Source organism: Heteronotia binoei, chromosome 1 (genome assembly GCF_032191835.1).
Source record: "Heteronotia binoei isolate CCM8104 ecotype False Entrance Well chromosome 1, APGP_CSIRO_Hbin_v1, whole genome shotgun sequence".
Classification (NCBI taxonomy): Eukaryota; Metazoa; Chordata; class Lepidosauria; order Squamata; family Gekkonidae; genus Heteronotia; species Heteronotia binoei.
In genome coordinates, this window is record NC_083223.1 from 225,508,302 (window position 1) to 225,530,026 (window position 21,725).

The 21,725-nt window shown below is 41.8% G+C and overlaps 2 protein-coding genes across 4 annotated transcripts in view; one reads left to right on the plus strand and one right to left on the minus strand.

Annotated features, from left to right (window-relative positions):
- Positions 1–2,967: 2,967 nt before the first annotated feature.
- On the minus strand, positions 2,968–15,872 carry MORN2 (MORN repeat containing 2). The gene is made up of 5 exons (XM_060248585.1): positions 15,727–15,872; positions 14,387–14,437; positions 7,733–7,839; positions 7,340–7,476; positions 2,968–3,513 (listed from the first exon to the last, which is right to left on the minus strand). Exons 1-5 carry the CDS (start codon positions 15,737–15,739, stop codon positions 3,411–3,413), a joined length of 411 nt encoding a protein of 136 aa, XP_060104568.1. The 5' UTR covers positions 15,740–15,872; the 3' UTR covers positions 2,968–3,410.
- Positions 15,873–15,937: 65 nt separating this feature from the next.
- Positions 15,938–21,725, plus strand: part of DHX57 (DExH-box helicase 57) — a 62,340-nt gene continuing 56,552 nt past the window's right edge. The window contains exons 1-3 of one of the 3 annotated variants that reach the window (XM_060248606.1): positions 15,938–16,026; positions 17,226–17,428; positions 18,203–18,358. In XM_060248606.1, the coding sequence (XP_060104589.1) occupies positions 17,235–17,428; positions 18,203–18,358 (350 nt within the window). In that variant the 5' untranslated portion in view covers positions 15,938–16,026; positions 17,226–17,234. Of the gene's footprint in view, positions 16,027–16,080; positions 16,374–17,225; positions 17,429–18,202; positions 18,359–21,725 lie in introns of those variants that run through there. The other 2 variants (XM_060248598.1, XM_060248616.1) reach the window with 2 other exon arrangements.

Here is a 21,725-nt window from a genome sequence, read left to right on the forward strand (position 1 = left end):
AATGTCAAGACAGTGTGCGTTTGCAATAAAAAAGGCCAACGCCATGCTGGGAATTATTAGGAAGGGAATTGAAAACAAATCAGCCAGTATCATAATGCCCCTGTATAAATCGATGGTGCGGTCTCATTTGGAGTACTGTGTGCAGTTCTGGTCACCGCACCTCAAAAAGGATATTATAGCATTGGAGAAAGTCCAGAGAAGGGCAACTAGAATGATTAAAGGGCTGGAGCACTTTCCCTATGAAGAAAGGTTGAAACGCTTGGGACTCTTTAGCTTGGAGAAACGTCGACTGCAGGGTGACATGATAGAGGTTTACAAGATAATGCATGGGATGGAGAAAGTAGAGAAAGGAGTACTTTTCTCCCTTTCTCACAATACAACAACTCGTGGGCATTCGATGAAATTGCTGAGCAGACAGGTTAAAACGGATAAAAGGAAGTACTTCTTCACCCAAAGGGTGATTAACATGTGGAATTCACTGCCACAGGAGGTGGTGGTGGCCACAAGTATAGCCACCTTCAAGAAGGGTTTAGATAAAAATATGGAGCACAGGTCCATCAGTGGCTATTAGCCACAGTGTATGTGTGTATATAAATTTTTTTGCCACTGCGTGACACAGAGTGTTGGACTTGATGGGCCGTTGGCCTGATCCAACATGGCTTCTCTTATGTTCTTATGAGACTCCTTTGGGTAGTGAAGGGCAGAGTTTAAATCCAATCTCCTCCTCCTTTGCCTCCAGCATCCCAGAGTTAGCATTGACTGGAATGTCTCTACTGGGTTTGAAAGCTAAATGCCCCTACAGCTGACATTTCTAAAATTAAATGTTGGGACTGAATCTTCTATTAGTACTTCAACATTAAAATACCTTCAATCATGGCATTTTACTTTTATTTACTTACTTACAGTCCACCTTTCTCAGTAAAACTCAAGGCAGGTTACAAAATTGGAAAAACAATGCAACAAAGAAAAATAGTACCTAAACATACCAAAAACAGTGCAACAACTGATCACAAAACTTAGAAAACAATGTGCTACAAACAAGATAAGGCATGCAATATAGTGCTACTCTATTTCTTTTGTGAATGTGCCCTTCTGGCCAACTCAATTTATTACAACCCTATTCCCTTCATAAAAATGTTCTCCTGAACAATTATGTTTTACACATGCTGAGGAATGAGAGTAGCACAGGAGCCTTCATGACTTCTTCAAAATAGGAGACACAAAAGAGCAGGGTTGCCAGCACTGGCTTGGGAAATTCTTAGGAGATTTGAGGGCAGATCCTGGAGAAGGCAGAATTTGGGGCGTCGAAGAAGCTCAGTGGGAATATGATTCCATAGAGTCCACCATCCAAAACTGCCATTTCCTCCAGGGGAACTGATCTCTTTTGTGTGTAGATCAATTGTAATTCTGGGAGATCTCCAGACTACAACCTGGAGGTTGGCAACCCTACAAGAGAGAATGCTTGAGTGCATGCAGCTGTTGGTTTTAGTGAGGATTACCAGATGTCCTCTTTTGGGGCTTCTTTTAAAAAACGGATGAAAATGTCCTCTTTTGAGGTTGGAAAGTCAGGAATATTCCTAGTTAGTAAGCAATTATCACAGCTTAAATAGTAGGGGTATTTAAAATAAAATTTGGCATCATGATCACTCCTTTGAAGTAGTCAGGAAATATGTTTTCTTTTTTGCTTTTCAAAATATGCTAACTCTATTTTACCCATTTGCACCTTTGGAAAACTGTGCTCAGAGGAATCAACATGGTGTAACAGGAGACAGTGAGTATATTTTAATTTTAAGAATGTAGCCAAACTGTGTGTGTGTTTATATCAGCTACTAACTTTCCAATAAGGAAAAAATGCAATCTGTACTGCATTTCACATGCTACTTATTTTCCTTCTTAGTATCTTTAAGATAATTGTTAACATTTACGTGACAGTACCTAATGTCTATACTTTCTGGAGCAGAGTCCCCAAAGGAAAAAGCTTGATAGGACTGCCTTCTCAGGCTGCATCCCCAAATCTCTAGGAGTTTCCCAACCTGGATATGACAACTCTACCCCGCCCCCCCCCCCCCCATTTCCTGCTGATGATCTGGAAGGACCTGGAAACTCTATTAAAAATCCTTATGCTGTTGCTCAATAATACACAGTCTTTGGAAGGTGAATATTGACTTTGAAGATTGCTAGTGCCAGCTTCTGCCCATTTAGTTGCCCAACTTCCCTTCTTCGAGACCCAGCATGGTGTAGTAGTTAAGAGTGGAGGACTCTAATCTGGAGAACCAGGTTTGATTCCCTCATCCTCCACATGAAGCCTGTTGGGTGACCTTGGGGCAATCACAGTTCTCTCAAACTCCCTCAACCCCACCTACCTCACAAGGTGCATGTTGTGGGGAGGGGAAGGAAAGGTGATTGTAAGCCATGTTGAGACTCTTTGAGGTAAATAAATGTGGGGTATGAAAACCAATTCTTCTTCTTTGGGTATCAGTGTTCCACTGTGTGACTTCACTTGGCTTCCTTGGGATGTCAAGCACCCCAAAAAGCCTCCTCAGTCCTGTGAGAATTGAATAAAACATTGGGGTCCATTCTCTTATCTCTCTGAAATCTATGATCTTTCAGGCAAGGAGTACAAGCCCTAAGAATTTAATCTAAACTGGATAAAAACCAAAGACTTACAGCTAGAAATATGTTTTGCTTCAGAGGCAGAATTGAAACTGTGATCTTTCCTCCTATTTCCCTGATGTTTGACAGGAAAGATCCTATAGGTGATCTTGGATGGAAAACAAAGACTTTACAGACTAAAAGTACATTTCCCATCAAAACAATGAAAGTGAAAAATAAACAAAAACAAATGAAGTATGAAATAATGGAAATGTTCAAACAAAAACAAAATGCATTTTTTTTGCAAGCCTCTAGAATCCAAGACATCAGAGACTGGTAGTACTGGAGATAATAAGAACAATCCAGAAGCATTAATGGAAGGTGAGTTCTCATTTATTAATTAAGTTGATGATGGTGCCACCCGCAGGCAGATAATCAAAATATCATTTATTGATCCAATTACCTCCTATCTTGATGTCCACCTTTTTTTCCTAGTACATGTCAAGAATTGATCATAATCTTTGTTTTCAAGTACAAATTACTATAACAGGAAATAAAAGCCTTTTTTTGCACATACTTTTTGAATTAGCATTACATTGCAGCTTTTGTGTGTTGTGCTGTGAATTTTAGAAGTAAAATTAAGATGAGGAAATCATGCTCTGTAACACGCTGAATGTAACACCAATTCAAAATGAGCCAGTGCTTAGTTTATATGGTAACTTGATTAAAGAACAAGAATATTTAAGAAATTATTTGTTTTAGAAAAACTTCACTAGGTAAAACAACAATTTCATGTCTTTTCTCTGGTATAAAATATCCTATATTTCCAGCTTGAGCTTCAGCCCCGGTGCTGCTGTGTAATGAAATCTACCATCCCATTCCAGGCCTTGTGTGTCAGTAAATTCTCCCAGCCCTTCCAACCTGAAACAGGGCAAAAACAGCATGTTTAGTCAATAACTACAACCATTGTCCTATTATTAATGAAGAGAGCTAGTGCAGTGCAGAGGCTAAAGTGTTGGACATTGACTGGAGAGTTCGATGTTCAAATCTCCCCACAAGCCTTGAAGCTTTACTAGTCAGCCACTACCAGCCACAAACTCTCACCTCAATCTTTATCTCACAGAGTTGATGTAGGGTGAAACCCTATGTATGCCAGCCAGAGCTCATTGGAGGGTGAGATAAAAGTGAAACAGATAGGTTAGATTCTAATTGCATGTCAGCTTCCCAATAAGGTAACAGTGATCAGGAAGTACCTTATAAAGGAGATTCCTGTTGCAGCTTTTATTATTTATTTAAAACATTTCTACACCTCCTTTCCACCCACTTCAGGGTCCCCAAGGTGGTAAGTATTAAAACATTTCAAACATTAAAAGAGGGTTTAAAATACAAATATAAGGTTTTAGACAATTAAATCATATAAACATACAAACAAGGAAGAGGGCTAATAAGAGTTAGTGAGGAAATGCCAAGGAAACAGAAAAGTTATTACCTGCTGGTAGAAGACAACAATAGAGGATGACAAACAAATCTCCATGGGAAAGGAGTTCTAAAGTTTCAGTGCCACCTATCTAGCTTCATATGGAGGAGGCACCTGAAGCAGGATCACCAAGGATGACCAGAGTGGCTGGGTAGGCTTACTTGAGACTAGGTAGTCCTTAAAATATGCTGTCCTCAAATTTTATAAGATTTTAAAAGGTCAATACCAGCACCTTGAATAGTGCTTAGAAGATGTGGTCCCTACAATCCTTTGCAGTCAACATTCTGGCCACTTCATTCTGTAACAATTGTAGCTTCCAGACAGTCTTGAAAGGCAGCCCTATATAGAGCACATTGTAGTAAACTAATCTAGGGCATGTACCACAGTGGCAAAATCTTTCCTGCCATGAAGGGGAAAGCTGATAAAAGTTGCCCCTGGACACAAATGCCACCCATTTATCCAACAGGAGGCCAAGGTCCAGCAACACCCCCAAGCTTACAAATCAGCACTCTTAGGGGAAGAGTGCTGGGGCAAACCTTCCTGGGTCAATTCCTGGGTCAAACCTTCCTCCTACCAGTAGCACCTGCATTTTGTTTTCAGTGACTATTGCTATGTTTGAGTAACTGAAACTTTTCTACTCTACTGTTCTACTCATTCTAATTTATTAATCTTAGCAATAACAAACACTGGCATCAGTACAGCTGGCATCTAGCTTGCATAGAAAAGCACCATAGTTCCTGGTGAATGTTAATGTTGTGAAGTCCCTTATTAGCAATAAGTGGATGAACAAAGACAGTTTTAGACTACAAGGGAAGTTAGAGCAGCTTAAGTGTGCACGAACACCTCCTCAGACAATTAAATGAAAGTAGAAATAGCAGTTGTTCATATGGAGGGTGGATAGTAAATTAGCATACAAAATAGTGTTTTTAACAGATTAAAATAATAATATTTGGTTTATGGTTATTATCTGTTTGAGTTCCAACTGGTGGGGAGAAATAACATAGGTAATCAATATGTCAGAATTGGAGGTTGATGTACCCTTAATGGTCAGAGTCTGTCATTAGGTTCCATCCATCTCCTCTCAAGGATGGAAACAAACTTTACAGAATCCTTTTTCTTTGGAGTGGGGCACTGGTTGTGTCGGGTATTTTTCTTGCTCCCAGAACAGAGAATTACATGTAAATAGAATCATCTACATACTCAATTATACTCTTAATTGTTAAGAGTAGTAAACTAAGATTCTGTTGTTACATAACATTCTGCTTATCTTAAGCATGAATTAACAGAATAGCATGGCTTTTTTGTAGAAAAAAACCGGCAGGAACTCATTTGCATATTAGTCCACACCCCTGATGCCAAGTCAGCCAGAACTGCACTCCTGTGTGTTCCTGCTCAAAAGAAGCCCTGGAGAACAGCAATATATTGCATTGTATTACATTAACTATTACAATATACTATTTCAAAAAAGATAAACATTAAAATACAGAGGATGTATAGCCCTTTTTGGTGAGAATACACATGTGGGGACTGAATTAGTTAGCATATGTAATGAGATAATAAACCAATATCCCCTTTTAAGTCCTGGGGGTGTGTTTGTTCTGAGTGTTCTAATAACTTGTAATTCAGCAATTTCCCATTCCATTCTGTTTCTGATTTTTTTTTTTTTGCAATAAAACAGCTACTTTGAGGTCACCTATTGAATGTCCTGGAAGGCTAAAGTGTTCCATTACAGATTTCTCAGCTGTGATTCTTGATATCAGATCTGTGTCCATTTATCCTATGTGCACATTATGGGCCTATGTTGGTTTGCCAAATTTTAGAAATGTGTTCCTGCCTGACTCTCCCTATTGTGGATCTGTTCTTTTTGACCTCTGATCTAGTAATATTATCTTAGTCAAGGGTTGGTGCCACACTATCTCTCAGGGAAGAGTTCCAGGGTTTGTTTTTCTTTTTGGAATATGGAATGTATTCTGAACAGAGGTTAGATGAAAAGAGAATTATGTTTGAGAACAGAACTGATGAATTCTTTTTGAAATTCTTGACCATGACCTTTACCCCAGAAAAGAAGGGTTCTTACATGATCTGCTCTTGCAGGCATCAGGATGACCATCCTTTAAAAATACTATATGCTCTATTAGTCAAAAACTTTGAGTGAATTTCTGTCCCCTCGAGATGTTCTCGGAAGGAGAGGGGGAGTGCCTGTCTATTCTAGGCTCACCTATGACACAGCTTCTGGCTGATGAGACTGGGCTAGCCTAGGCCTTCCAGGTCAGGCATTTGAGACATACTAGATGTCTTTTGCAAGTTAACCGAAGATCTGCACATGTATGAAACGAAGATATAAAGTTTAGCCTGTGATCAATTTAGTGGTCAGCTACTTTCTTCAACTGCAGTAAATTTAGACAACAGATTTTAAATTCATTTGTTTTTTGTGAGTTTTCTTCAATACTAGTACTAAGCATCCTGACCTGAATAGCCCAAGCAAGCCCAATCTTGTCAGATCTTGGAAGCTAAGCAGAATCGACTCTGACAAGTACTTGGATGGGAGACTTCCTTGAAACACCAGCAGTTGGGAGGACAGGGGCAGGCTTTATTCACCTCTCGGAATATCCTCCAAGCCCCCCATAGGTGTCAGTCACCAACAGGGACGGATCTACATATTTTTTGAGGGGGCAAAACCAAAAAATGGTGCCCTCACTCAAAAAACACCAGCAGGGTGTTTAAATGGGGAGGAAAGCCGTGGGCCTGCCTTTGCTGCCTCCCTGCCTTGCAGAGGGTGGCAAAGGCAGGCAATCTGCCTCCCCCCCCCATTTAAAAATCCAGGGGGTGTTTAAATGGGGAGGGAAGCTGCAGGCCTGCCTTTGCCGCCTCCCCACCTCGCAGGGAGATGGCAAAGACAGGCAATCTGCCTCCCCCTCATTTAAAGACCCTACTGGCCAGCAAGATCTTTAAATGGAGGGGAGCCATGGGGCTGCTTTTGCTGCTTCTCCGCAAGGTGGAGAGGCGGAAAAACGACTGATCATTCTCCTTCTGCCCGCCCCAGGGGAGAGGTGCCCAATTCGGCAGCCCTTCCAGCAGCGCCTGGGGCTACCGCCCGCTCTGCCCCCCTTAGATCTGGCCCTGATCACCAGAAGTTGCCATGGCTTTCAGAAGCAATCACATACACACAAAATACAAAAAATATCCCCCAAAATTACTGATATTAAGCCAAAAGTATTAGTTAATATTGTTTACATCAAGGGAACAAACTTACAGATACTTTCAACTTACTTGTTTTCATTGAACTGACCGGTGTACTTTGCTCCATTAGGAAATATGTAGATTCCTATTCCATGCAACATGTTGTCTTTGAATTCACCTTCATAAACTGCACCTGATGGATGTTCCAGCCTTCCTAAACCATTCATCTGATTTAATAAGAAGTGAAGATACCAGATTAATACCAAGGCCAAAAATATACCCATAATGACTCTGGTTTGTCATTTCTATACATTTAGCACATTTAAGGCTGCAGTCCTAGGTACTCCTATTGGAAATAAGGTCCACTGAACATTGTAGGGCTTGCTACCAAATAACAATGAATAGGATCAGACAGCAAAAACACCCCAGCCCATTCATGCATAGGATACCTGAAAATTCATCAAAAAGAATGAGTAGGAATACCTTATCATTCTTCCAGTTTCCTCTGTATGTAATTCCACTGGGAGTGGTATGTACGCCATATCCATTTCTTTCAAGACTTCCCTCAAGCGTTCTTGTACATTCACCATCTAATGAAGGAAGAGAAAAAGTAAAGGAGAAAACTCAATAAAACCAATATCCATTTAATACATTTAATCATTTGACCAGATAGCATATTACCAGTTAACTAATTTTCTGGTCTGTATTTAGTTGCCTTCTCCTAACAGCATATTGTTTCATATCAAATATGTATTTTGTTTATAAGTTTTGCTAGGTTTCTTCTGGCTATTGGACAGTTTCCCACACTAGAATCACAGATCTTTTGAGAACTTGCATTATTATTCCATAATTCACAATATGTATAGCCAGAAACTAACACTGTATTTTGCTACACAAGCAATTTCCTACAATAGGGAAGCACAGGGGATATGTGCTACCTCCCTAAACTGAGTGTTCCTTTCGTTGTCACCCCCCCTTCTTAAAGAGTCATGTTACAGCTGGGAGCACTTCAAGATGTCAGCTTCCCAATGGGCAACAATAATTTTAAAGGTTCTCCAGTGTTCAATAACACTTTTTCCTCAGTCTGGCAGCACAGAGTTGGATTGCTGAACTCCAGGTGAGCCTTAGAGATCTCCAGGAATTACAACTTTACACTATTTTGCCATCTGATCCTAACTTTGTATCGGTTTACAACCCACCAGCTATATGTATTTCAGCTCACTGTACCTCATTCCCTCGTCTGAAGAAGTGTGCATGCATACGAAAGCTTACATTCTGAATAAAACTGTTGGTCTTAAAGGTGCTACTTGCATGCTTATACTTAGTGGTCAGCAGGTGGCAGTACAGCTTGATTTTAAAAGCCACTCCAAGATTTATTTAGGGAAGAGTTGCCGTCTGGGTGGGTTGATTTTTAGTGGCCTGCCCAAGAATCACAGAATTCTAAAAAATCTGTTATTGAATTATATTTAACTACAGTGTAGATCTGCTGAAAGAGTCCCAGCTCATTCAATAAAACAATCTGATCTTTTAAAATGATGTTGTTGATTCAATTTTGCTGCTAGAATATTTGAATGTTTTCATGAAGATTAACAGATCCAGTTCCCCAAAACTGTAAAAGCTCTTTCCACATGCAGTAATTGTGATCCACACTGCTTAAGGGTCAGTTACTGTAAGACTCAGGAGCAAATGCAAGTGCACAGATGATGTTTTCGGTTCATACAGTCCTAGGGAAAATTGAGATCTGAGTGGACAAGCTAGCACTTCACTCCCTCCTCATAGATTCAAATATTTTGTTTTGTGCAGACCAGTCCTGAGTAGGCTGCTTCAAAAGGAAGTCCTATTGGGTGATTTAATCTCAAGTTAATGTGAGTGGGAATACAACCAGAATCACTTTATTTGCTAGCTTAATGTGCTGGAAAACAAATTTAGGTTGAATTACAGTGCAAGCTTTTTATTTATCAGATTTATATCACGCCCTCCCCTAATGGGCTCAGGGCAGAGTAATTGTACTTTAAGCCCACCTTTGAAGTCAATGGGTTTAGCAAAGTGTAACTCTGTTTAGGATTGCACTATTGGATTTATACAATACTTTTTTGACACAGCAGTCTATAATTTGTTTTTAAAAACTACCATAACTGTGATACACCTGCTTCTTCAAACATTAACAGCTATTACTTAACTAAAATGTCATATGGGTTTATTTATCTGAACCCTTGAGATTGATCTGGAAAATGCAACTGGGCCAGAATGCAGCTGTGAGTCCTCTCAGGGACACCTTTTAGAGCGCATACCCCACCAGTGCTCTATCAGCTGCACTGTTGTAAGTCAGTCTGCAATTAGGGACAGAGAGTATTCCTTGGACAAGGAGCTGGCTATAGCCAGTCCTGAGCCAGCAGATGAGCAACAGGAGACTGAGCTACCGACTGATCAGAACTGACAGCCCACAGCTGCAGCTGAGCTAACAACCTGCAGGCCTGAATCAATAAATAAGCCTTCAGAGGCAACTCCCACCTCACCTGGCTCCCCCAAACCCATGCAGCACAAGCATTGTCAGTGGCATGCAGACTTGCAGGCAATGAGAAAGAGTGTGTGTCTCCTGGCCCATCATCAGCTGTCAACTGATGAGATAGATGTTTCTGGATGACTGCCAAGTAACTGGCTTTAAGTATGGCTCATTAAGACTTAGCTATAACATCAGCCAAGAGAAGCAGCTGTTTGTGGATGCAACTAGTATGCTTTGCTAGTGAGCCATTGATCTTTGGAACCTTGGACTCTGAACTGGATGTAGACTAGACTTGAACTTTCTGCCCAGACCCTTTATTTATTTATTTAATTTATATTCTGCCCTTTCCCAGACGGGCTCAGGATGGATAACAACATTTTAAAACAGTAAAACAGCAATTAAAACCAATACAATTTGGTGGCTCAGTTGGGCACATCATAATATACTGAACATCAGATAATATAAAATCAGTATTTTAGTAGAGGTGGTATCACAGCATAGGGTCAGCCGATGGGACAGGATGCCCGCTGCCTCAACCAAATGCCTGGTGGAATAGCTCTGTCTTACAGACCCTACGAAAAGGTAGCAATTTAGTAAGAGCCTGGATATCTGAGGGGACCTGATTCCACCAGGCTGGGACCAAGGCCAAAAAGGCCCTGGCCCTGGTCGAGGCTAGTCAGACGTCCTTTGGGTCAGGGATGGTCAACAGATCGTAGTGTTCTCCGGGGCATATATGGGGAGAGGTGGTCCTGTAGATATGACGGTCCCAGGCCATGTAAGGCTTTGAAACTTAAAACTAAAATCTTGAAACAGATCCGGTACTCAGTTGGTAGCCAGAGCAGTGCTGGCTGGATGTGTGCCTGGCTAGGCACTGTTATCAACAGCCGAGTTGCTGCATTCTGCACCAGCTGGAGTTTCTGGATTAGTTACAAGGGTAAGCTGTGTAGAGTGAGTTACAGTAATCTAACCTGGAAGTGACCATCGCATGGATCACTGTAGCTAGGTCCTGGGGGCATAGGTAGGGCGCTAGCTGCCTGGCCTGCCGAAGATGGTAAAAGGCAGACCAAACAACAGCTGTGACCTGTGCCCCCATTGAAAGTGAGGCATCCAGAGTCACTCCCAAGTTCTTCACCATCTGAGCCAGCACTAAAGACGTACCATACAGGGTTGGGAGCTGGATTCTTCACTGTCTGAGCCAGCACTAAAGACGTACCATACAGGGTTGGGAGCTGGTACGGGACCTCTGTTTCAGCTGGATTAAGTTTCAATAGACTTTGCCTCAACCATCCAGCCACAGCTTCTAAGGCCAAGGTCAGATGGCCCGGGGCAGAGTCTGGGTGGACATCCATCAACAGATAGAGCTGGGTGTCATCCACATATTGATGATAACCCAGCCCAAACCTCGGGCAATCTGGGCAAGGGGGTGCATGTAGGTATTAAATATCATTGGTGAGAGTATAACTCCCTGAGGTACACCACATTCCAGCAGGCATCGCATGGAGGTCTCCTCATCCAGCACCACCCTTTGTTCCCGACCACAGATAAAGGTGAACCACTTTAAGGCAATCCCCTGAACTCCAATGTTGGCAAGGTGATGGGCCATTAGATCACAGTCGACAGTGTCAAACGCTGCTGATAGGCCTATAAGTAACAGCAACGTTGACCTGCCTTGATCCAGATGCTTTCTGAGGTCGTCTGTGAGGGCGACCAAGATGGTCTCTGTCCTGTGACCAGGGCGGAAGCCAGACTGGAAGGGATCAAGGACTGATGTCTCCTCCAGGAAAGCTTGGAATTGCTCCACCACCATTTTCTCAATTACCTTGCCCAGAAACGGAAGGTTTGAAACTGGGCAGTAATTGGTTAGGATCAATGGCTCCAAGGATGGTTTTTTAAAAAGCAGACATACCACTGCCTCTTTAAGCTTGGATGGAAATACCAGAGGCTAGGGATAGATTGACAACATCTGCCAAGGGACTCCAGATACCAAACCCACATGCTTTTGCAAGCCAGGATGGACAGGGGTCCAGAGGACAAGTGGTCAGCTTCACTGCAGCCAAGATCCTGTCAACATCTTCCTGAGAAAGTTGATTGAAGTGGTCCAAAATAGGGCCAGAAGGCAGATGACAGGCTTCCAGTTCTTGTACCATATCAATCGTAGCCAGCAGGCTTTGGTGGAGAGTCAAGACTTTATCTGAGAAATAGGATGCAAAAGCCTCATAGCTTATATCTAATTCCTTATCTTTTTGATTGCCTGTTGGCAATACAGTAAGTGTTCGAATTATTCTAAATAACTGAGCTGGGCATGATTTCACAGATGCAATGGAGGTAGCATAGAAATCCTTAGCGACCTTCACTGCCTTCTCAAAGATCTTCAGAAATGTTCTATAAGAAGCTCGTCACTCCTCGTCAAAGGAACGCCGCCACACTTGTTCTAGTCATCTAAGTTGCTGTTTCATCCCTTGCAGCTCCAGGGTATACCATGGAGCCGCTTTGGGACAACAATGAAGAGGACACCGGGGGACAATGTCATCAATGGCCATGGAGAGCCGAGAATACCAGTCCTCAACAAGCTCATCTAACGACTTGCCAGGGGGCATCAGATCCTGCAGAGCTTCCTGAAGCCACTCAAGGTCCAGTTGGCTTCACGGGTGAGCATAAATCCGCTCGCAGCCTAAACAGGAGAAGGGTCACAAGTCCAGCTGGACTTTCAGGGCATAATGATCTGGCCATGAAACCACATCAGTGGCTATCAGATGTGCTGTTATACCAGCACCCAAACCCAAATCTAGCGTGTGACTAGCCTGGTGAGTGGGAACCGATACAATCTGGCTAAGTCCTAGTGTCTCTATGGATGACACTAGGTCCTGAGCCTGAAAGGATGCTGCATCATCAACATGGACACTGAAATCCCCCAGGACTAAAAGCCTGGGGAAGTTCAGTGCACAGGTTGATACAGCATCCAGCAGGGCAGGCAGGCAGTCTGGGGGTGTGTTAGGTGGTCGGTACACTAACCATACAGACAAACTCTCCTTGGCTTCCCACACCATGCCAACACATGCCACACCAGCTATATTTGGCGCAGGGTGTGCCCTGAAAGAAAAAGAATCATGGAGGAACATTGCGACTCCCCCCTGCCCCACCGCCCAATTGTCCGAGATTGATGATGGACCGAAAACAGAGGTGGGGCGAGTTGGTTCAGGGTGATAGTTTCACCCTACCACACCCAGGTTTCAGTCACACATGCCAGATATATCTGTTGATCCATGAGATAATCTCATAGAGCGTAGGTCTTATTGTTGATAGATATGTCATTGATCAACATCAATGTCGGAATTGGGTGAGAATTCCCAGCCTCAAAACTGACATGTCTAGGGATGGGATGTAGGTGGTAAGAGGTCTGAGCATTTCCATATCTCCAACCTCTTCCAATGGCTAGGACAAGAGAAAATGAATGAGACAAAATGACAGATGGAAAATGGCGGTGGTGTTCCGAATAGGAAAATTATTTAAAGAAAGTCTGGAAAAACAGTGAATTGTAATGAATTAAGGTACCACCAGATTACTACATTAAACATAAAAAAGGACAGTCCCAGAAGAAGGAGCACTCAGATCCGAAACGAGAACAGACCGTTTTTGGTATAATTGTTGGACTGTATCAAATGAATGTTGCATCACCTTATCCTGCCCAAAATAAGGCCTGCTTTTTACTATCCCTTTTACTACACAAACAGCTTCTGAAAGGAATGCAAAATGAATAGAGGGACTGAGCTTTCTAGCTTCCTCTCTCTCACACACACACAGGCTCTTCCTGCTCATCCCCCTGCTGCACCTTCAGTCTTACTGAGATTTAAAGGCACACACATACCTTCCAAAACAGAAGCAGTTGCAAGCTTCTGAACCTGCCTGAGATCTAAAGGCAAATCATGGCTGTTGGGGCAGGGCTTTCCCCTGTTGGCCAGCGGGCCTGCAATACTGGGGGATCCCCCGCCTGGACCTGGGGACCGGCAAGCCTAATTAGTACATGTACTGGCTCCAGACTGAGGACTGGATCAATTTAAAGGTTCTGGTTTTGACCTTTAAAGCTCTTAATGGTCACTGACCAGCATACCTTTGGGACCACCTTTCCTGGTATGACTCCTGTAGAACACTTCACTCGAGTGACCAAAATCTACTGGTGGTCCCAGGCCCAAAGAGTGTCTGATTGTCCTCAACCATGGCCAGGGCCTTTTCAGCCCTGGCTCTGGCAGAATACTTTTCCAGGAGAAATCAGGCCCCTGTGGGATCATGTACAATTCTGCAGGGCCTGCAAAACAGAGTTGTTCCGCTGGGTCTATGGTTGAGGGCAGCATTGGGTGCCTAGCTGATAGGTACAGCAAGTTTTGGCCTCTCCTTTCTTCCTTTTGCCCCTGTTTCCCCCATTTCTTCCTTTCTCCAGATGTTTTATATTGTCCCCCCCGTCTATGTCATCTTAAATTGTAAATGCACTAACTGTTTTACTAATTTTAATTACTTGCATTAATTACCTTATGTTGTATTTTATGAGGTTTTATTGTATAGTTATAAATTGTCACCTGCTTTGAACTGGTTTTGGAAGAGTAGATTAAAAATTAAATGAAATAAAATAAATATTTTACCATACTTATCTTGATTTGGAAATATAAATGATATTTTATAAACTTCAGCACCTGTTGAAAGAGAATATTAATGTCACTGATCTTTGAGAATACCATTAGCAACTCAAAAGTCTTGATATATAAAACATGAAATAAACAGTAACCAAATACATAGCACCAATTATGCCCAGAATATATGAACCTTAACAAGGGCTCTTTTTCTAGCAGGAGCTCCTCTGCATATTAGGCCACACCCCCATGATGTAGCCAATCCTCCTGGAGCTTACAGGAGGCCCTATACTAAGAGCCCTCTAAGCTCTTGGAGGATGGGCTACATCAGGGGGTCGTGGCCTAATATGCAGAGGAGCTCCTGTTAGAAAAAGAACCCTGACCTTAACTATAATGACCTATTTAAAATGTCTGAAGCTCCTGGGATGCTTTGGGGGAATTTTGGTAGAGAAATGTATGTATATACCAGCGAAGAAAAAATGAAGCATAACACAGTTTTTATTCCATTTGTATATTAGTTATTTCCGACCAGCTCATATGGAGTATATGTTCCAGGTTGTTCCATTTGTATATTAGTTATTTCCGACCAGCTCATATGGAGTATATGATTCATATGGAATATATGATTTTTTAATGTGCCATTATGAATCTCACATTGCCAACTGGACATTTCCTGTTTCTGCATGCTGTGCTGGAACCACTCCTGTCACAGTAATTGAAATGGATTGAGAATGTTAAAAAGTTGAAAGAAGATAAAGTAGCTGCTGCACTGGGAAACCAACTTGCCCTATCCTCAGCTGCAAAAACTGAAGGACATAATGAAAGTCTGAAGGTAGTGTGCATTATTTTACAAGTGCTGCTGAATCCAGACATCTTGGAGGGGGTGCTTGGTTGTGGCCTTCTCTCCCGCTGATGGTCTCTGCAATGGTAGTAGGAAGCTGGTGGGAGGGGGTCCTCACAGCTGGTGTATGGAGATGATTCACAACATGGATCAAGGTGTGCAGATCTGAGGGTTGTGTGGTGTAAGGGACTTTGGTTAGCATGCTCTTACCCCAGTGTGGATCTGTGATGATCACTGGGAAGGGAGACCTGATCAGTAGATATTTTTGATATGAAATTGTCCTCCACAGGTAGAAGAATGTACCTTTCTGGAACAAAAATAGCTTCCAACAGTTTTTTGTTTCCCGGGGGGAGGGGGTGTTTTCTGTACTTAGAAGGCTAAACAGGTACACACCCCATCCCAAAAGATCAATGTAAGCCAGCGCCTAAATACACACCTGCTCATCCTGACAACAGAATCATCTCTCAAACTGAGAAACAGAAAAGGGCTGCATCCTGCATTGTACTTGTACCTTTATTATTCATGGTATGGGTTGCAGTCAGTTTGCAGATCTATGGAAGTCCAGCTATCTGCGTACTGCTTCCCTTCGTTTTGAAAGGAAATGCCTTCTGCCGCACCACCTTCTAACAAACTCCCTAACAAAACTTCTCTCAGGATACGCTTTCTGTTGCCATGGGGACCGACTTCCCAGTGTCCCCGGAAGCAGACGATAAATGCTTTTCACTTCCGGGTGCCTGGTCGTGTTGAGGGGAGGGCCAAGCTGAACGCCGGCTCTGACAGGTGGCCGGGATCGCACTAATTGGGAGCGGCGGTATGTGCATGAGGTATCTTTAAGATTTATAAGGTGGGAAGCGGGGCGTAGGTTGCCAAAGGTGATGTGCCATTAGCGGTTTGTAAGGGTTTGGAGAGTTTTGGAGGAGGTATCATGTGATTGGGTATAGAAGTTGTTCAGTGGCAGAGTCCGCGCTATTCAGGAACCAAATACTCCCAGGTTGATTAATCCCTGGCATCTTCAATTTGCTGCTTTCCTACCCTCTTTTGTATCCCAGGTAGTAGAGCTGGAGAAGCTCAAGATTCTGGAGAATACCGTGACGTGAACCCTTAAATTCATTTTAGTATAGAGCAGCTTCATATGTTTATTGGAGAAATTACACCTATGTGAGTGGGCTGCTGAGGATTATGGTGTCAAGTTTGGATACAAAGAAAAACTGGTATTAAATCAGAATGTGATGTTGTGGCAGCATGAGCCTTTTTTCTTTTTAAAAAGCAGGGGGGGTTGTTTGTTTTCACTAAGTAGTGTGTTTTCTTCCATTGTAATTCTCCCCAGTTGTTTGTTGTAACTGTTATAATTGATTTTTCCATAATTGTTCTGTGTACTATCTATATCATAGCACTTTTAGCAACAATCTTATATGCTTGGCCAGTATCAGTACCCCTGTGTTCCAGCTATGGGCTGAGCCTGAATGACAGTGGCTTGGCTAAGCATAATTAAGTTTATATATGTGGGGAGACTTGAAAAGGGATTCCATTTCTTGTATTATTAACTGCTGTGCATGTGTGTGCATGCTTTAAACCAGCTTCACCATGCAACTGCTGAAGTAGGCTATTGCTGATAAAAACACATGCCACAGTAATATATTAAATATCACAGATCTCTGTCATTTTAGCTGCAACAGCAGACATAGTTTCTCTTGTAGAATGTCTCCCTAAGGTTAGAATGGGATAGTTGAAGTTTTATCTTGGCTTTTTCTGTTCTTATAGAGGGTTTTGAGATTGATGATGATGAAATGATGTTACTGAGTATAAAACATAAGTAATAGAGCACAGAGAGGGTGTCACTGGGACTGGTTAGTCAGGGAGGCAGAAGGTTGGTTGATGTCTTGCACTAATGCTTAATAACAAGTGTTTATCTTTACTTTTACTGTATTTTGGTTACATATAGCAGGATATTAATCTAATGCTGTACTTCACTGTTTGTAATTTATTTCTCTTTATTTGTATTCTCTTTAGTGGTAGAAAATGAGTTCGTCAGGAAAGAGAAGAGGAAAACCCAACAGAGGAGGTGGAAGACAAGGGAGAGGAGGAGGAGGAAGAGGTGGTGGTAGAGCTTCAAGTAAGCATCAAGCCAGTGGAAGCAAAAAAGGCTCAGACAAACTTTGGGATGATTATGGTGATGACTTTAGTGTTTGCAGTACAGCAAAAAATGCATACAGGTCAGTAAAATGCTACAATCTAATGTTTCTGAAATTATTTTTAAGAGTCAGATTCAACAAGTGGAATGACCTGAGTAAATGTTCAACTGCAACACCTTGTTTGTTTAGTAGAGATCTCATAAAGACATATGCTGAAGGGCTTATTGACAGCAGACTGCTCACTTAACTTGTTTGTTCTTATCTACTGAGTCTGGGATGGTGTCTTTCTTGGAGGGATGTGTTTGTCAGTAGCTACTTGCCACAATAGCCAACAATGCATCTCCACTTTTGGAGACAGTATGCTGAATACTAGATACTTTGGACAAAGAGTGATTTCTGCTAGTGAGAATCATACCAAGTATCTCATCACAGGTCAGAGTATCATAATATGTGCTAGTAGAATTTATTAACCAGACAGAAAACCCAATACATTATTAGGGAAAGAAAGATTTCCATTAATGAAAACTGATTTGAAAGGGAAAAAATGATCTTATCTCAAATATCCAAAAAACCCACTGTGGCTCTCATCTGTACTGATCTTTGGACTGATTATGATTGTTATGGGACTCTGCACAGCCTCTGTACAGATTGAGTCCTATTGATTCAGTGTCTTTCTGAAAATTTGGTAGCGAAAGAATATGTTTTTTTCCATTATAACCTTCTCATGAACATTCCTGATGCTGTTAAAAAGATGTATTGGTACGGTCCAGTGCTGCACTTCTTTTATGAATACATTTATTTACTGTTGCATTAATGCATTTGAAAGTATCATGTTTTGCTTTGATTTTTTTTTAGTGTGCCAAACTTTGTTAACAAAGGAAATGAACAGACCAGACCTGGATCCAAAGCCAAAATGCCTCTTCAGACTCTGCATATGACTTCAGAGAATCAAAAGAGAGTGAAAGAACTTCTTCGTGAGCTCCAAGGACAAGACCTCCCTTCTGGTTCAGAGTTGGTTTTTGAAAAAAACAAAACAAAATGCTGTACTTCCATAGAACAGATCTCATTACGTGTTTCAGATCTAGGCTATTAAACACAAAAAGTCCTTAACTTTGGTCATGAGTAGTAGTATGGTCTAAAAATGAAAACGCATAGTAAATTTATCTATTAAGTTGACTTTTATATCTGCTGTCCCATGTGGCCTTGCAGTGTTTCTGGAGAAAAACACATTGGGTTCTAGAAAGAGGCTCTGGGTAAGTGCCCCCCCCCACTTTTGCTGTCTTCCCACTCACCCAAGTGAAAGCATTCACTCCCCCCCCCCTACACACATACACACCTCAAGGGGAGATGATCTCTGCCATTGGGAAAGCAGTTGTAATTCTGATTTATCTCCAGCTCTCACCTGGAGATTGGCAACAGTGGGTGCCCAGGAGGAACTGGTATTATACCTGTCTGAGGTCCCACCCCTTAAATATCCAGGAATTTCCTAACCTGGAGTTGGCAACCCTATCTCCTTCCCTTTATCTGCCCCTCTTGACTTCAGCTTTCCATCGCCTTCCCCCTTCCTGCAGCCTCTACATAGGAAAAGGACAGTATTTCTCCAGAATGGGGAGGACCAAAGCAGCTTACATCATTCTCCTCTCCCCCCTTTGATCTGCACAACAACCTAGGTAGATAAGGTCAAAGTCTATGACTCGTCCAAAATCACGCAGTCAGCTTCCACAGCAAGAACCTGTGTCTGGCAGACCCTGCTCTGAAGCCCTAACTCTTCTGTCCTCCTCAAACTCCACCACAGAATCTCCACGAATTTCCCACCAACCTGGAACTGGCAGCCGTAGTCAGGACTGGCCCCACTGAGTTCTGCCTTGGGGGCCTTTAGTGATACTTTTCAGACTAACAGTCTGTCTCTGATAATGTTGTTGGTGTTAAGCACAGGATTTCAGTCTCTCTCTGTGTGTCACTTTCCTTCTGTATCTCTCTGTCTGTATCTGGTCTGTTGCCACCGGATGCCATTTTTTCCCCTTTCCAGAGGATGATAGGGAGGAGTCCTCAGCTAATCAAAGTAAACCTTTCTCGGGCTGTTTCTCTGTTCCTCTGTTTCTTTGCCAATCAAGGGAAGGGTTTCTTTCTCTTCTTTGTGAATCAGTGCAACAGGTAACTCAGCCAATGGAAGAGTAGGGAGAGCCAGAACTAAGGTTGGTTGCCTTTTACTGACAGAATCAGCTTTGCTGGCTAGCAACAGCCATTTGGGTGGGAGAGAGGGGCAGACTCAACCAGTGGTACATAAGTACTCTTGATTAATGGTTTGATGGGCCAAAGGTTGATGCACCACAGTCCCAACCAATGAGGGAGCTTGGATCTGCCACGATTAAAGGGGTTTTATTATAAAGGATGACCCCATACTGAGTGTGGCAAACATGGTTTCTGCAAATACTGCTACTACACAAATGTGTAAGATGTGGACTTTATGTGCACAACCCTGCCCCAACCAGGCCTCCAAAGCATATATAAATTGACACTTTAAAATATGTTTGTTGCCCACATTGATATGTGTATTGTGCAAGTAAAATTGGTACTTAATGTGTTATAGCACTTCCTTTGCTATGGCATAAGAAGGATAAATAATAAGTTGTTAAATAATAAATAAGTTGTTAAATAATGAGTTCATAAGGAACAAAGAAGTTTTTTGGATACCATAGTATATAAACAGGATACTAGCCATTTAGCAGTCAAAGTATTTCATAACCCTCTGATAGAAACTCCACTCTATATTTTTCCTCACATCATCCATACATCTGAAAATAGGGTTGTCCCTAGAGCAATTTATTAGGGTTAAGAGGAATTCTACAACTGAACAGGAATGCATCAAGGAATCTAAGGCTTTGGAAATTAAACTCAGGAATAGGACCTATCCCAATAATATAGTGCAAAAAGCCAAAAGGGAAGTGGAACACAGGGACAGAAGGTAGTTGTTACAATACAAACAAAAACTGAAGTCAAACAAAATTACACGTGCCTTCCAGTTTTCAGGACTTTCTTATGATATCAACAAAATAATAAGGAAACACTGGCACATTATTTCACATCTGCCAAGTGTAAAAATGGACCTGAAATAGGACTGAGGCGTGGGAAGAATTTAAAAAACATGTTAGTGAAGGCAGACATCTTAAGTCAAACAAAAGAGCAGATTACCAGAATAAAAGGGAACATCAGATGCGGACATTGCAAAGCAGGCAAATTTATGCTTGAGGGTGTTAGCTTTGCAGATCCAGCTAAAGGCATAAATCTTAAATGTTCTTTGCTAGCTACATGTGCAACCAAACAAGTTGTTTATTTGTTGGTCTGCCTTTGTGGATTCCTGTACACAGGGATTTCCACGTGTGCAATATGAACATGGGTGTTAGAACACCAATCTAGGGTTCGTAATCAAATTAAAGATGCCCCCATTGTGGAACATTATATGAGAGCTGGCCACACTACAGATGACATTAAATTCTGTGTGATATACACATATAAGACTTGACAATACAGTTGGAAAAATGACTCTAAGGTTTTACTGCAGAAAGAAACAGAATTTATTTTTAAATTAAGAACATTTTCCCCTCTGGGCTTGAATTAATGTTTGGACTTTTCACCATTCTTGTAAAAACAAAACTAACATTAAATAGATCAGTAGTGAATAGGCTGAGATTCAGTTAGTGTCACTTTAAATTGCTACACCTGCATGCAAAGGAAGGCAACCTTCAAAGAGAGAGAGTGATACAATGGTCCTTTGAGAACCCACTCTGTCCTTACAAAGAATGAGCTAGAGCCTTGTGAGGAAGACAGGATTTTTGGGGTAAGGAGTAATAATATGCAACCTTCATTAAAGGTGTATAACTTTTATTGCATTTTTTGTACTGTTCAATGTATGGCATCAGAAGGAAGCATCTGGATGAGGCATTGTTATAGGAAGTGTATTCCTAGTTTCTCTTCATCCAAATGCTATTGCAGAAGTATCAAAAGGGGCATCTGGATGAGTGGGACCTCTAATCCTTTCTAAGCTAGTAGCCAGTGCTGCACCTTCTGACAGTGCATTTCATTGTTATATTTACACAATGTAAAGAAATGCTTTCTTTTGTCTGCATATGAACTTGATTGGCTGAACCCTGAATTATGAGAGAAGGTGAAAAAGAGATGTCTCCACTATCTCATACTGCACCTAATCTATCACACCCACCCCACATTCATTTTTCTTCCAAATTAATCAAAATCTCAAATCTTCGGGCTTTTTCAGTAAAGTGGATGGTCCAACCTTGTGATTGTTTTGGCTTCCGTTTTCTGACTCATTAATTTAATTATGTAGAGTAAATAAATAGCGCCGATCCCAGATTTTAGC

Bases quoted from the DNA above. Each gene is read 5' to 3' on its own strand.
- MORN2 (XM_060248585.1), bottom strand. The intron at 7,477-7,732 runs GTATTCCTACTC...TTATTAAATCAG, and splicing joins GAAACTGGAAGAATGATAAG to ATGAATGGTTTAGGAAGGCT. The intron at 3,514-7,339 runs GTAAGTTGAAAG...GCCCTGTTTCAG, and splicing joins GGTCAGTTCAATGAAAACAA to GTTGGAAGGGCTGGGAGAAT.